The following is a 17,017-nucleotide window of genomic DNA, read 5'->3' as shown; positions in this document are numbered from 1 at the left end:
GATCAGTTACTCAATTGACATCAGAAAAAAACATTAATCTGTTTTCTTTCCGTCTTGGCAGTGTCTGTCTTCTGTCTTTTCAGTAGTTCCTTATTGGAAAAAGAAACACTGTAAAGTTGTTCTTGATACTTGTTTCTGAATACAAGATACTGAATAATTGATTTATAGAAGTTTTCCCCAATTTGTGTGTGAGTGTGTGTTTTAGCAGTGAATGATAGGGTGGGGAGGGTACTTATCTTTGCCTTTGTCTGTTCATCTGTCCTCTGGATATCTGTCTGCCTGTCTGACAAAGTTTGTGCCAAGCATACCTTAAAAAGTATTTGACATAGAGTCGTCAAACATTGTTACAGTAGAGTTATTGTTGTGCACCCAGGGCTTTCTTTGGGATTGACCCCAACACCCAGTCCCACCCCTTCACCCCACACCTTCAAAAAAAAGTTATATTTTTTTTCCTTTCATCATGTGTTTCCCCCCTCCACCCATCAGCATGCGCAGGGTCTTTCTTTTTACCAGCAGTTTCTTGCTGTTTTCTTTCTTACTGATAATATCCTGCCAGTATTGATTTTTTAACCATGAAGATAATAAGGAAGTTTACTTTGTCTTGCCTTGTCAACAAGTAACACATGGTCATACAGTGACAGTAAGTAGGTGCAAAATGTTCTACTGACACAATGATACCTTGTATGTATTATACAAGAAGAAAGTAATTATATATGTAAAATAAACAAACCTGTGTTGAAGGAAAGTCAATTAATTTTGTATCTAATAGTTTGTGGGAACCATGACTGTATAATATTTAAACTTTCAACATTTGTAAGTAAAAGAAATGTAATTTGATTTCTGTTATTTGCATACTTTTTGTGATATTTATCAGTTTGTGTATAATTAAGAAAAGAATATCCAATCTATGGTACTACACAGAAATCAATCGTATGACGTTTTTCTTTACATGTTTACTGGTTTCCCAGTACAGTCTAACCTGTATTAACGGTCACCTCCGATCAGCGGTCACCTCCGTTCAGTGGCCATTTTATGACGCCCCTGACGGATTTTCCTCTATTTTATCACTTTATTCAGCGGCCACCTGCCGTCCGCGGCCAGCGGCCACCAAAATTGCCTCCCGACCGCCGTATTTGACCCCTTTCAGCGGCCATTTTTCTTCCAAAATCAATTATTTTTTGGCAATAATCGCCGAAGATACACGATTTTTGAGAAGCACGTGATTGCTAAGTTTCGCTTGACTTACCACAAGAACGACAAAATGACATGAGCTTCTCAATTAAAACTGATAACCAAAGGTGTAATCCCCTTTTTAGCTCACCTGTCACAAAGTGACAAGGTGAGCTTTTGTGATCGCGCGGTGTCCGTAGTCCGTCGTCCGTCCGTGCGTGCGTGCATGCGTGCGTCAGTCCGTAAACTTTTGCTTGTGACCACTCTAGAGGTCACATTTTTCATGGGATCTTTATGAAAGTTGGTCAGAATGTTCACCTTGATGATATCTAGGTCAAGTTCGAAACTGGGTCACGTGCCGTCAAAAACTAGGTCAGTAGGTCTAAAAATAGAAAAACCTTGTGACCTCTCTAGAGGCCATATATTTCAGAAGATCTTCATGAAAATCTGTCAGAACGTTCACCTTGATGATATCTAGGTCAAGTTCGAAACTGGGTCACGTGCCATCAAAAACTAGGTCAGTAGGTCAAATAATAGAAAAACCTTGTGACCTCTCTAAAGGCCATATTTTTCATGGGATCTGTATGAAAGTTGGTCTGAATGTTCATCTTGATGATATCTAGGTCAAGTTCGAAACAGGGTCACGTGCGGTCAAAAACTAGGTCAGTAGGTCAAAAAATAGAAAAACCTTGTGACCTCTCTAGAGGCCATATATTTCATGAGATCTTCATGAAAATTGGTCAGAATGTTCACCTTGATGATATCTAGGTCAAGTTCGAAACTGGGTCATGTGCCATCAAAAACTAGGTCAGTAGGTCAAATAATAGAAAAACCTTGTGACCTCTCTAGAGGCCATATTTTTCATGGGATCTGTATGAAAATTGGTCTGAATGTTCATCTTGATGATATCTAGGTCAAGTTCGAAAGTGGGTTACGTGCCGTCAAAAAATAGGTCAGTAGGTCAAATAATAGAAAAACCTTGTGACCTCTAAAGGCCATATTTTTCATGGGATCTGTATGAAAGTTGGTCTGAATGTTCATCTTGATGATATCTAGGTCAAGTTTGAAACTGGGTCACGTGCGGTCAAAAACTAGGTCAGTAGGTCTAAAAATAGAAAAACCTTGTGACCTCTCTAGCGGCCATATATTTCATGAGATCTTCATGAAAATTGGTCAGAATGTTCACCTTGATGATATCTAGGTGAAGTTTGAAAGTGGGTCACGTGCCATCAAAAACTAGGTCAGTAGGTCAAATAATAGAAAAACCTTGTGACCTCTCTAAAGGCCATATTTTTCATGGGATCTGTATGAAAGTTGGTCTGAATGTTCATCTTGATGATATCTAGGTCAAGTTCGAAAGTGGGTCACGTGCCGTCAAAAACTAGGTCAGTAGGTCAAATAATAGAAAAACCTTGTGACCTCTCTAAAGGCCATATTTTTCATGGGATCTATGTGAAAGTTGGTCTGAATATTCATCTTGATGATATCTAGGTCAAGTTCGAAACAGGGTCATGTGCGGTCAAAAACTAGGTCAGTAGGTCTAAAAATAGAAAAACCTTGTGACCTCTCTAGAGGCCATACTTATGAATGGATCTCCATAAAAAGTTGGTCAGAATGTTCATCTTGATGATATCTAAGTCAAGTTCGAAAGTGGGTCACGTGCCATCAAAAAGTAGGTCAGTAGGTCCAATAATGAAAAAACGTTGTGACCTCTCTAAAGGCCATATTTTTCATGGGATCTGTATGAAAGTTGGTCTGAATGTTTATCTTGATGATATATAGGTCAAGTTTGAAACTGGGTCAACTGCGATCAAAAACTAGGTCAGTAGGTCTTGAAATAGAAAAACCTTGTGACCTCTCTAGAGGCCATTCCCTTAAATGGATCTTCATGAAAATTGGTCAGAATGTTCACCTTGATGATATCTAGGTCAAGTTTGAAACTGGGTCACGTGCCTTAAAAAACTAGGTCAGTAGGTCAAATAATAAAAAAGCCTTGTGACCTCTCTAGAGGCCATACTTTTCATGGGATCTGTATGAAAGTTGGTTGGAATTTTCATCTTGATGATATCTAGGTCAGGTTTGAAACTGGGTCAACTGCGGTCAAAAACTAGGTCAGTAGGTCTAAAATTAGAAAAATCTTTTGACCTCTCTAGAGGCCATATTTTTCAATGGATCTTCATGAAAATTGATCTGAATGTTCACCTTGATGATATCTAGGTCAATTTCGAAACTGGGTCACATACGGTCAAAAACTAGGCCAGTAGGTATAAAAATAGAAAAACCTTGTGACCTCTCTAGAGGCCATATTTTTCATGAGATCTTCATGAAAATTAGTGAGAATGTTCACCTTGATATCTAGGTAAAGTTCAAAACAGGGTCACATACCTTTGAAAACTAGGTCAATAGGTCAAATAATAGAAAAACCTTGTGACCTCTCTAGAGACCATATTTTTCAATGGATCTTCATGAAAATTGGTCAGAATTTTTATCTTGATAATATCTAAGTCAGGTTCAAAACTGGGTCACATGAGCTCAAAAACTAGGTCACTATGTCAAATAATAGAAAAAACGACGTCATACTCAAAACTGGGTCATGTGGGAAGAGGTGAGCGATTCAGGACCATCATGGTCCTCTTGTTGTTATGATCAAATGGCCAGTAATTATCGGCAATTAGCGTGTCACCTCGTGTCAATTTTGTTGTTCGCAGTTTGACCTCGGTTAAAGATAATACTCGATAACTAACTAGTAGCATAATATTTGTGATTTTTCATACTTCTGTCATCAAAATACTATTAAATTTATACGAAATTAATTGTGTTTGAAAAAAAAATATTAACCACTCCATCTTTTACCGAACGTAACAGCAATCGTAGATTTTAGCGTAGACAATAAGCGCGGAGAGTAGCTTCCCTTACCAAAATGGCGAAAATTGTAAACAAACTTGTTTTGAAGTTGGGAAATTGTCTGTAACATTTTTGTAGTAAAAAAATCACGCCGGAATTTTAGATTGCTAAGAAGACCATTCGTATTGCGAAGGCAAATGCACGTCATTGTATCCTGGTAAAATAATAATGGGAAACCCCCCAAAAATGGGCCTAAAGGCTATACTGGCCAGAAGTCTGAAAATACATATATTGGCTGCACCTCCGATCAGCGGTCACCTGACTTTAGCGGCCAGATTGTCTGCTTCCCTTGGCTGGCTGCTAAAGACAGGTTAGACTGTAGTTTCCTATGGAAGGGAATCTCCGCCAGGACATGCATGCTGCTAAATGACATTGCTGTGTTATTTACTTACATATGCGTTCTGCAACATTGCAACTGCATTTTAGTTTCTTACATTTGCCTTACAAGAAATTCATCTTTAATGCTTCTTAATGCTAAGAAAACAGTCCTTTCATGAATATCGGTTATTCTTGCATGTAATTGACAAGTGCGTTCAACGTTTTTGTTGGCTTACTGCAATATTGAAATGTATACTCATGCTATTACTAACTGTATTCTATGTTTTCTTACGCGTATTTGACGTTATTGCTACTGAATGTAACGAGCTATTAACAACGTTGTGACTTGTGAATATTCCGAAATTTTCATAACTTGATTGTAACTGCTTTTTGGATTTAACATTATAGTGATGTTTGCAACCACTTGGTTCTTGTTTATATTACAGTTTCCCTGCAAAAATAATATACTAAAACACATGGCATTAATAAATATTTAAACTTGCAGTATAACAAAAATTTAAGCACGGTAGTGCATTACAACATTACAGGGAACCAACAAAAAGCAAAAATTTTAGTGCAAATTAGTATACACGGGAGACCACTCTCGACAGCAAATTCACGTGTTCGGTAGTTTCCGTAGGTTAAACGGTGAGAGAGTCTAAACTTACCCGTGTATACTTGTGTTGTTTTCGGTGGAAATTACGTCCCTGGACAGCTGGAATTTATGAGTACTTTTTTAATAAAACACGTTCATGGTTCACTGATTTTACGGAACCTGCCGGAAATTCTGGTTCCCAGCTTTCTACGAATTTCATATTACAAATGTTAAAGTCGCATTTGATTAACTTTGTGCTGCTTACTGCTTACTTAGCACTGTTTTCGCCTTGCATAAATTTCAATCATTGCAATACTAAGAATCCACAACAGTCTACAACAGGGACCTATATATAAAAAACAAAAAACAATGGGCAACAACGAAATGTTAACATGCATGTGTTAGTATAATGGAGGAATGATTTAATCAATTTCAGAAAGTAAAACGTACAAAACACTTAGAACTTGTTCACATAAACATTTTAATATGCCACAGAATGGATGCATTTGCCATTTACACGCAAGAATATGCGTTTTACATACATGCAGTGACGAAAGATGCAAGGTATGTGCCACTAACGGATGGAAGGTAACACAAAGACACATGGATGTTGCATTTAGTTTAAAACAAATAACACAAGGCAATATGCATTTTGTCATTTAGCAGCATGCATGTCCTGGCGGAAATTCCCTTAAATGCAGTTGCAATGTTGCAGAACGCATATGTAAGTAAATAACATAGCAATGTCATTTAGCAGCATGCATGTCCTGGCGGAGATTCCCTTCCATAGTTTCTGGACCTTTTGCATTTCGTGCTGTATAGACTTTATGCCGTCGTAAAGCATCTGGGTAACAATATCATATCATCTAGACCTTTATTGCCTTTACATAGAAGTGAAAACCTAGCAATACCAACTTATTTATTATTTAAATATCCCGGTTGTTTTAACTTACTTCGATTAGATTGTTTACACAAGCGATTGTCAGCTGCAGGGGAATTCCAGTTACAGTGCGCATGCGCAGAAATTGAGGCCCCTTGAAGGTAAACGTCAATCAGTTGATGCTCCATTTGCAGGCGATACAGTAAAACATTCCGATAGTAATAAGATAATACAAAGGAAGTCTGAAAAATTGACCTATTCACTATACTACAGCATTAAATTATCAATTAAAATAGGAACCAAAATAGACGGGTATTTACCTATGATACCGTAGATCAATCAAATATTTAGCAACAGTGTCCATGCCCGAGTGGTTAGTGTGTTAGACTATCAATTTTGAGACCGGTCTTGTTCTTTGTTTTTAAAGTTATAATTATATCAAAAGTTCTTAATTCCTTTTTTTGTAATATTAACAGTACACTCAATACGTTCTGTCATTTTTAGCGTGACGTTGCAAACGTCATTCGGACGTAATTAGACGTAACTGTAATGAGCGTATTACAAATCTAGTATTTGTTAAATCCTTGAAATAAACATTTCAAGTCATCATCACGCCTTAGAATTATGTTTTAATTTTGAATATATATAACAAAATCGGAAATTTAACAGAGACTGGTTACAACTGTTACAATGAAAGGTCCGGAAAACTACTTTGACTAACTGAGATATTAATGGAATTAGTTGCCCCTTTTGAGGCCTCATCTATATTTGTTTAATGAACGCAAGTGTAATACAAATTCTGCATGGTGTTTACCAAGAACATAGCTTTTTTCTGTGAAACGTTTATGTTTCTACTTTGTTTTGTTTGAAAGTTACTGGTAAAACATAGCGATTTCAGTCCGGAAACTACTGGAAAATTATGTTGTTCTCCTATTGCAGCTTTACTACTAATACAGTAGATATGACTAATTTAGATGGGGTTTGTAGTAATCTGTGTAAATACTGTATATTTCAGGCAGAAAAAAGAGAAGATCCGGTGCAGAGAAGACTCAAAGGTAAGTTATTTTCATTGGAATACAGAATTGTGGACTACCTATATCAAGTTGTGGACTATCTGTATCAAATTGTAGACTGTCTATAACAGAAATTGTCATACATTGTGTATATTGTCGTTTGAATATATTCAGGCATCTTAATACATCTGACACCTGATACAAGAAGGACACACACATTTTTAGCTCAGTTGTATGAAGTATAAACTATAATGGAGAGCTATCCTACTCGACCTGGCGTTGGCTTCATTCCGCATCCACACCTTGGTTAAAGTTTTGATGCACTTCCTATTTATCTCTGTAAATACTAAATGGATTTGCTTCAAACTTGAAATATTTATGCTTCGTCATCACCCATGATCATCATGTGCCACAAGGTTCATAACTCTTGCACCAATATTTCATTAAATATCCCCCTTTTTAGCTCGACTATGCAAAGAATAGTCTAGCTATTCTATTCACCGTGGCGTCGGCGTCACACCTTGGTTAAAGTTTTGCATGCAAGTACATATGGCTTTCATTTAAAGGCATATAGCTTTGAAACTTATTTTTAGCTCACCTGAGCCAAAGGCTCATGGTGAGCTTTTGTGACTGCTCAATGTCCGTTGTGTTTCTGTCAACAGTTCCTAAAAATATCTTCTTCTTGAAAACCACTGGGCAGAATTACACCAAACTTCACAGGAATGATCCTTGGGTGGCCCCCTTTCAAAATTGTTCAAAGAATTTAATTCCAAGCAGGACTCTTGTTGCCATGGCAACAGAAAGGAAAAAACTTAAAAAAATCTTGTCCAAAACCACAGGGCCTAGGGCTTTGATATTTGGTATGTAGCATTATATAGTGGTTCTCTACCAAGATTGTTCAAATTATTCCCCTAGGGTCGAATATGGCCCCGCCCCAGGGGTCACATAGTTTATGTAGACTTACATAGGAAAATTTTTTTAAAAATCTTCTTTTGTGAAACCACAAGACCTAGGCCTTTGATATTTGGTGTGTAGCATTGCCTTATGGTTGTCTAATAAGATTGTTCAAATTATACCCCTAGGGTGAAAAGAGGCCATGCCCCGGGGGGTACCAAGTTTTACATAGACTTATATAGGAAAAACTTTAAAAATCTTTTTGTTTGAAACTGCAAGGCCTTGGCTTTTGATATTTGATCTGTAGTATTGCATAGTGGTCCTTCACCAAGATTATTCAAATTATGCCCCTTAGGTGAATAGAGGCCCCACCCAGGGGGTCCCAAGTTTTACATAGACATATAGGAAAAAAACTTTAAAAATCTTCTTGCCTGAAACTGAAAGGCCAAGGCATTTGATATTTGGTATGTTGCATTGCCTAGTGGTCTTCTACCATAATTGTTGAAATTATGCCCCTGGGGTGAAAAGAGGCCCTGTCCAGGGGCCCAAAGTTTTACATTATATAGGGGGGGAAAAAAAATTCTTGTCTGAAAGTTCAAGGTGCAAGCCTTTGATATTTGGTATGTAGCATTGCTTAGTGATTGTCTAACAAAATTGTTTAAATTACACCCCTGGGGTGAAAAGAGGCCCCGCCCTGGGGGTCACTTATGTATGAGTTATATAGGAAAATATACTTCAAAAATTATCTGATCATATTTCCTAGACTGTTTAATTATAATTACCTGATGACCCCAAGTAATTAGGGGTCACTTGACTGTGACCTTGACCTTCTGACCTACATTTTGTCTTTTAAGATACAGCCTTGAAATTTGGTTGACATATACAGTTTTGCACACCGATCTTAACAGCATAGAAATTTGGACCACGTCAATAACTTTCGATAACGATTTCATTACTAATCTTTAATGTTCTTAGCCCTGACCTACTGACCTACTTTCTTGTTTTTGAAGCTACAGCAAAAAGATTTGGACCACATGTATTATGTTTGATACAGATTTCAATACTCATCTTAAATAGTCTTAATCAGGTGAGCGATATAGGGCTATCATGGCCCTCTTGTTTCTTTTTCTAGGTCAATTACCAACCTCACTGGGTCAAGTCCCATAACCTACATGTATTTTGGGCAAATTATGCCCCCTTTTGGACTTAGAAATTCCTGGTTAAAGTTTTACATGGAAGATACTATCTCCAAAACTAATGCAGATATTGAATTGATTGAAACTTCACATTTGTCTTCAGGGTTGTAAAACTAAATGATTGCATCAAGTCCCATAACTCAGACCTGCATTTTGGCCAAATTTTGCCCCCTTTTGTACTTAGAAAATCCTGGTTAAAGTTTTGTGTGCAAGTATTTACAGCTATTACTTAAAGGCATATAGATTTGGAACTTAATTTTTATTTTTCTAGATCAATTACCAACCTCACTGGGTCAAGTCCCATAACTCCGACATGTATTTTGGGCAAATTATGCCCCCTTTTGGACTTAGAAAATCCTGGTTAAAGTTTTACATGCAAGTACATACAGCTATTACTTAAAGGCATATAGATTTGGAACCTAATTTTTATTTTTCTAGATCAATTATCAACCTCACTGGGTCAAGTCCCATAACTCCGACATGTATTTTGGGCAAATTATGCCCCCTTTTGGACTTAGAAAATCCTGGTTAAAGTTTTATATGCAAGTACATACAGCTATTACTTAAAGGCATATAGATTTGGAACCTAATTTTTAGCTCACCTGTCACATAGTGACAAGGTGAGCTTTTGTGATCACCCTTCGTCCGTTGTCAGTCCGTGCGTGCGTGCGTCAACAATTTCGTGTCTGCACGATAGTGGTTTCATTTATGATTTTATTTTAACCAAACTTGCACACAACTTGTATCACCATAAGATCTCGGTTCCTTTCTTGAACTGGCTAGATCCCATTATGGGTTCCAGAGTTATGGCCCCTGAAAGGGCCAAAATTGGCTATTTTGACCTTGTCTGCACAATAGCAGCTTCATTTATGATTTGAATTTAATCAAACTTAAACAAAATTGTGTCACCAGATCTTGGTTTCTTTCTTGAACCAGCCAGATCCCATTATGGATCCCATTATGGGTTCCAGGGTTATGGCCCCTTAAAGGGCCAAAATTAGCTATTTTGACCTTGTCTGCACAATAACAGCTTCATTTATGATTTGATTTTAACCAAACTTGCACACAACTTGTATTACCATAAGATCTTGGTTCCTTTCTTGAACTTGCGAGATTCCGTTATGGGTTCCAGAGTTATGGCCCGTGAAAGGGCCAGAATTAGCTAATTTGACCTTGTCTGCACAATAGCAGCTTCATTTATGATTTGAATTTAATCAAACTTGCACACAACTTGTATCACCACAAGATCTTGGTTCCTTTCTTCAACTGGCCAGATTTCTTCATGGGTTCTAGAGTTATGGCCCCTTAAAGGTCTAAAATTGGCTATTTTGGCTTTTGCAGCCATATAGAGACTTCATTTATGGTTTTATTTGATACAAACTTTCAAAATAACTTCAGTAACTCTTGGATTCCATGACAAATCAGATCCAAGCATAGGTTCAAAGTTATTTTATATCTGATTACCTCCCCTGATTGTAATCAAAATGGATTTATATCAGTAAGTACTTATAGGACTTATTTGAAATTTCATTATTGTCAATAGTTGGACTGAGCCAATCAGGGTAGATAACTATGGACTGATTTTATGTCAAATTACCTCCCTTTATTTCAAATTAAAATGGGTATGTCTCCGTAACTAATGAAGATACTGATCTGAAATTTCATTTATGTCAACAGATTTATTCGGCAGATCCTTCTTTTGTTCACTTACAATAAAAAAATTTTCAATTACTTCCCTTTTACGTTACTATAAATAGCTTATTTTTAGTAACTTTTTAGCTCACCTGTCACAAAGTGACAAGGTGAGCTTTTGTGATCGCGCGGTGTCCGTCGTCCGTCCGTGCGTCCATGCCTGCGTGCGTGCGTCCGTCCGTCCGTAAACTTTTGCTTGTGACCACTCTAGAGGTCACATTTTTCATGGGATCTTTATGAAAATGGATCAGAATGTTCACCTTGATGATATCTAGGTCAAGTTCGAAACTGGGTCACGTGCCATCAAAAACTAGGTCAGTAGGTCTAAAAATAGAAAAACCTTGTGACCTCGCTAGAGGCCATATATTTCACAAGATCTTCATGAAAATTGGTCAGAATGTTTACCTTGATGATATCTAGGTCAAGTTCAAAACTGGGTCACATGCTCTCAAAAACTAGGTCAGTAGGTCTAAAAATAGAAAAACCTTGTGACCTCTCTAGAGGCCATATATTTCAAAAGATCTTTATGAAAATTGGTCAGAATGTTCACCTTGATGATATCTAGGTCAAGTTCAAAACTGGGTCACGTGTCTTCAAAAAGTAGGTCAGTAGGTCAAATAATAGAAAAACCTTGTGACCTCTCTAAAGGCCATATTTTTCATGGGATCTGTATGAAAGTTGGTCTGAATGTTCATCTTGATGATATCTAGGTCAAGTTCGAAACTGGGTCACGTGCAATCAAAAACTAGGTCAGTAGGTCTAAAAATAGAAAAACCTTGTGACTTCTCTAAAGGCCATATGTTTCATGAGATCTTCATGAAAATTGGTCAGAATTTTCACCTTGATGATATCTAGGTCAAGTTCAAAAGTGGGTCACATGCCATCAAAAACTAGGTCAGTAGGTCAAGTAATAGAAAAACCTTGTGACCTCTCTAGAGGCTATATTTTTCATGGGATCTGTATGAAAGTTGGTCTGAATGTTCATCCTGATGATATCTAGGTCAGGTTCGAAACTGGGTCACTTGCCTTCTAAAACTAGGTCAGTAGGTCAAATAACAGAAAAACCTTGTGACCTCTCTAAAGGCCATATTTTTCATGGGATCTGTATGAAAATTGGTCTGAATGTTCACCTTGATGATATCTAGGTCAAGTTTGAAATAGGGTCATGTGCGGTCAAAAACTAGGTCAGTAGGTCAAATAATAGGAAAACCTTGTGACCTTTCTAGAGGCCATATTTTTCATGGGATCTGTATGAAAATTGGTCTGAATGTTCATCTTGATGATATCTAGGTCAAGTACGAAAGTAGGTCACGTGCCCTCAAAAACTAGGTCAGTAGGTCAAATAATAGAAAAACCTTGTGACCTCTCTAAAGGCCATATTTTTCATGGGATCTGTATGAAAATTGGTCTGAATGTTCATCTTGATGATATCTAGGTTAAGTTCGAAACAGGGTCATGTGCGGTCAAAAACTAGGTCAGTAGGTCTAAAAATAGAAAAACCTTGTGACCTCTCTAGAGGCCATACTTGTGTATGGATCTCCATAAAAATTGGTCAGAATGTTCATCTTGATGATATCTAGGTCAAGTTTGAAACTGGGTCACGTGCTATAAAAAACTAGGTCAATAGGTCAAATAATAGAAAAATTTTGTGACCTCTCTAGAGACCATATTTTTCAATTGATCTTCATGAAAATTGGTCAGAGTTTTTTATCTTGATAATATCTAGGTCAAGTTCAAATCTGGGTCACATGAGCTCAAAAACTAGGTCACTATGTCAAATAATAGAAAAAAAACGACGTCATACTCAAAACTGGGTCATGTGGGAAGAGGTGAGCGATTCAGGACCATCATGGTCCTCTTGTTTGTTATTGGCCGTAGGGAAAAACCGAGACCACTTTTCTGTGGTACAACATGGATGGTACCTCCAATTTTTAGGTGTTTTTTGACATATCTGTACCTTGTAAGAATTTTTTTTTTCTTTATGGTTAAATTTCTTCCCTTTGTTGTTACTCTCCTTTGGACTTAGATATTTTTTCTGAGGACCTTCTTGTCCTCAAGTGCAATGATAACAGGTGAGCGATATAGGGCCATCATGGCCCTCTTGTTATTTTTCTAGATCAATTACCAACCTCACTGGGTCAAGTCCCATAACTCCGACATGTATTTTGGGCAAATTATGCCCCCTTTTGGACTTTGAAAATTCTGGTTAAAAGTTTGCGTGCAAGTTACTATCTGCAGAACAAATGCAGATATTAAATTGAAACTTCACATGTGCCTTCGGGGTTATAAAACTAGTTGGTTGCATCAAGTCCCAAAACTCTGACATGCATTTTGGTCAAATTATGTCCCCTTTTGAACTTAAAACTTCTGGTTAAAGTTTTGCATGCAAGTTACTATCTCCAAAACTGATGCAGATAATGGATTGAAATTCTATATATATTTTAACATTTTGGGTAATATTTTCCTGCTTCTGGGACAATAAATAAATTTGAATAGTCGAGGACAGCTCTTGTTACTTAAGACTTTCACTCTGTCTCAATTATTACTAAATGGATTTTACTCAGACTTAAGGTAGGTGTTCCACCTCATCACTCACATCGTTTGACACAATGTCACAATGACTCTGGCACCAATTTTTCATGGAATATGTCCTGTTTTTATACGCCCGTTTGAAAAATGGGACGTATTATGGGAACGCCCCTGGCGGGCGGGCGGGCGGGTGGGTGGGCGGCGTCCACAGACCTTGTCTGGAGCATATCTTCTACATGCATGAAGGGATTTTGATGAAACTTGGCACAGTTGTTCACCATCATGAGACGGAGTGTCATGTGCAAGAACCAGGTCCCTAGGTCTAAGGTCAAGGTCACACTTAGAGGTCAAAGGTCATATTCAAGAATGACTTTGTCCGGAGCATATCTTCTTCATGCATAGAGGGATTTTGATGAAAGTTGGCACAATTGTTCATCATCATGAGAAGGAGTGTCATGCGCAAGAACCAGGTCCCTAGGTCTAAGGTCAAGGTCACACTTAGAGGTCAAAGGATACAAGAATGAAAACTTTGTCCGGAGCATTTCTTCTTCATGCATAGAGGGATTTTGATATAACTTGGCACAAATGTTCACCACCATGAGGCGGAGTGTCATGCGCAAGAACCAGGTCTCTAGGTCTAAGGTCAAGGTCACACTTAGAGGTCAAAGGATACAAGAATGAAAACCTTGTCCGGAGCATTTCTTCTTCATGCATAGAGGGATTTTGATATAACTTGGCACAAATGTTCACCACCATGAGACGGAGTGTCATGCGCAAGAACCAGGTCCCTAGGTCTAAGGTCAAGGTCACACTTAGAGGCCAAAGGTCAGATACAAGAATGACTTTGTCCGAAGCATTTCTTCTTCATGCATGGAGGGATTTTGATGTAACTTGACACAATTATACACCATCATGAGACGAAGTGTCATGCGCAGTTCCCTTCTTTAGAATTACTTCCCTTTGTGGTTACTATAAATAGCTTATATTGTAACTTTTTCATTACTAGTTGTAGGGAAAAATCGAGACCACTTTTCTGTAGTTCAACATGCATGCTACATCCAATTTTGAGGTGTATTTTAAGGTATCTCTACCTGGTAAGAAGTTTTTTTGTGGACTTAGAAAACAAAACACTTAGTTATTACTAAACAACCACAAAATTAAAATTCCATTTGCAAATACAGGTGCTAGAGTAAAGAAATTTGCTGTGACGGGCGTATATTGTGACATTCTTGCACTCTTGTTACTAGAATTTTAGGTTAATTTTGATGCATTTTCACTTTATCTCTGATATTACAGAAGAGATTTGAGTCAAACTTAATATAATTGTTCCACATCATCACCCACATCATTTGACACAAGGGCCATCCATAACTGACACCAATATTTATGAATTATCCCCCTTTTGACTTAAAATTTCTGATTAAAGTTTTGATGCACTTTCACTCTATCTTTATTTTTGCCGAACAGAATTGATTTTGACTTAAAATAGTTGTACCACATCATCACCCATATTGTATGACACAAGAGTCATAACTGATGCATAGAGATTTCATGAATTGTGCCCCCTTTTTACTTTGAATTTCTGGTAAATTTTGGCACACTTTCACTATATCTTTGTTATTTCCTAATGAATTTTATTTAAACTTTACATTGTTCTTCCACACCATTGTCCACATCGTATGACATAAGGTCCATAACTCTGACACAAATATTTCATGAATTATGTCCCCCTTTTACTTAGAATGACAGTTTAATTTTGATTCTTTTTATACGCCCGTTTGAAAAACGGGACGTATTATGGGAACGCCTCTGGCGGGCGGGCGGGCGGCGTCCACAGACCTTATCCGGAGCATATCTTCTACATGCATAGAGGGATTTTGATGAAACTTGGCACAGTTGTTCACCATCATAAGACGGAGTGTCATGTGCAAGAACCAGGTCCCTAGGTCTAAGGTCAAGGTCACACTTAGAGGTCAAAGGTCAAATTCAAGAACGACTTTGTCCGGAGCATATCTTCTTCATGCATGGAGGGATCTTGATGAAAGTTGGCACAATTGTTCATCATCATGAGAAGGAGTGTCATGCGCAAGAACCAGGTCCCTAGGTCTAAGGTCAAGGTCACACTTAGAGGTCAAAGGATACAAGAATGAAAACTTTGTCCGGAGCATTTCTTCTTCATGCATAGAGGGATTTTGATATAACTTGGCACAAGTGTTCACCACCATAAGACGGAGTGTCATGCGCAAGAACCAGGTCCCTATGTCTAAGGTCAAGGTCACACTTAGAGGTCAAAGGATACAAGAATGAAAACTTTGTCCGGAGCATTTCTTCTTCATGCATAGAGGGATTTTGATATAACTTGGCACAAGTGTTCACCACCACAAGACGGAGTGTCATGCGCAAGAGCCAGGTCCCTATGTCTAAGGTCAAGGTCACACTTAGAGGTCAAAGGATACAAGAATGAAAACTTTGTCCGGAGCATTTCTTCTTCATGCATAGAGGGATTTTGATATAACTTGGCACAAATGTTCACAAGCATGAGACGGAGTGTCATGCGCAAGAACCAGGTCCCTAGGTCTAAGGTCAAGGTCACACTTAGAGGCCAAAGGTCAGATACAAGAATGACTTTGTCCGGAGCATTTCTTCTTCATGCATGGAGGGATTTTGATGTAACTGGGCACAATTGTACACCATCATGAGACGGAGTGTCATGCACTGGTCCCTTCTTTTGAATTACTTCCCTTTGTGGTTACTATAAATAGCTTATATTGTAACTTTTTCATTACTAGACGTAGGGAAAAATGGAGACCACTTTTCTGTAGTACAACATTCATGTTACATCCAATTTTGAGGTGTATTTTGACCAGTTTCTACCTGGTTAGGATTTTTGTGTGGACTTACAATTTTGTTTTGGATTTTTTTTTTTTTTTTTTTTTTTTTTTTAAAGATTTACTTCCCTTAGTTGTTACTATAAATAACTTATATTGTAACTTTTTTATAATTGACCGTAGGGAAAAACCAAGACCACTTTTCCGTGGTACAACATAGATGTTACTTTCTAATTTTAGGTGTATTTTAAGGTATCTCTACCTGGTAAGGAGTTTTTTTGTGGACTTAGAAAAACAAAAGAATTACAATGATTACTAAACAACCACAAAATTAAAATTCCATTTGCAAATACAGCTGCTACAGTAAAGAAATTTGCTGTGACAGGCGTATATTGTGACATTCTGGCACTCTTGTTCACTATATATCTGTTGTTACTGAATGGATTTGAGTCAAACATAAATGTTTGTTCCACATCACCACCCACATCATATGACACAAGGTCCATGATACTGGCACCAATATGTTATGAGTAATGTCCCTTTTTACTTAGAATTTCAGGTTTGAGTTGTGATGCACTTTTGCTCTATCTCAATTAATACTAAATAGATTTTATTCAAACTTAAAATAGTTGTTCCACATTATTAGCTACATGATATGACACAGTCATGTTGCATTACTTTTACAGAAATGTTCCAAGAATTATGTCCCTTTTATACTTATTGAATGTATATCTCAATCTCTGTGATTAATAAATACATTTGACAGACACTTAAGCTATTGTCCAATATTGTCATCCACATAGGAGACATTGAACACTCCAATGACAGCTCCAGCTTCCTTAGATATGCCCAGTTTCACTATCTGGGATCAAAAAAGTCGAGCTTGCTGTCTCCTGTGACAGCTCTTGTTAAGCTGCATGTATATATTACAAGAGTGTTAATAAATTTCATGTGGTATTGATCTGGTTAGGTAGGCAGGTCGCCTTTACAGTGTCTGT

At 37.6% G+C, this 17,017-nt stretch overlaps 1 protein-coding gene across 11 annotated transcripts in view; it reads left to right on the top strand.

Moving 5' to 3' along the window:
* The window catches only part of LOC123552352 (SH3 domain-containing kinase-binding protein 1-like), a 92,801-nt gene that overhangs the window by 21,517 nt on the left and 54,267 nt on the right, over positions 1–17,017 (top strand). For all 11 annotated transcript variants that reach the window (XM_053541864.1, XM_053541869.1, XM_053541865.1 and 8 more), the window contains one exon: positions 6,883–6,922. In XM_053541864.1, coding sequence (XP_053397839.1) covers positions 6,883–6,922 — 40 coding nt within the window. The remainder of the gene's footprint in view (positions 1–6,882; positions 6,923–17,017) is intronic.

The sequence above is a fragment of the Mercenaria mercenaria genome, chromosome 4 (genome assembly GCF_021730395.1).
Source record: "Mercenaria mercenaria strain notata chromosome 4, MADL_Memer_1, whole genome shotgun sequence".
Lineage (NCBI taxonomy): Eukaryota > Metazoa > Mollusca > Bivalvia > Venerida > Veneridae > Mercenaria > Mercenaria mercenaria.
Note: the sequence above shows the minus strand (reverse complement) of the source record. Positions and strands in the feature narration are given on the sequence as shown.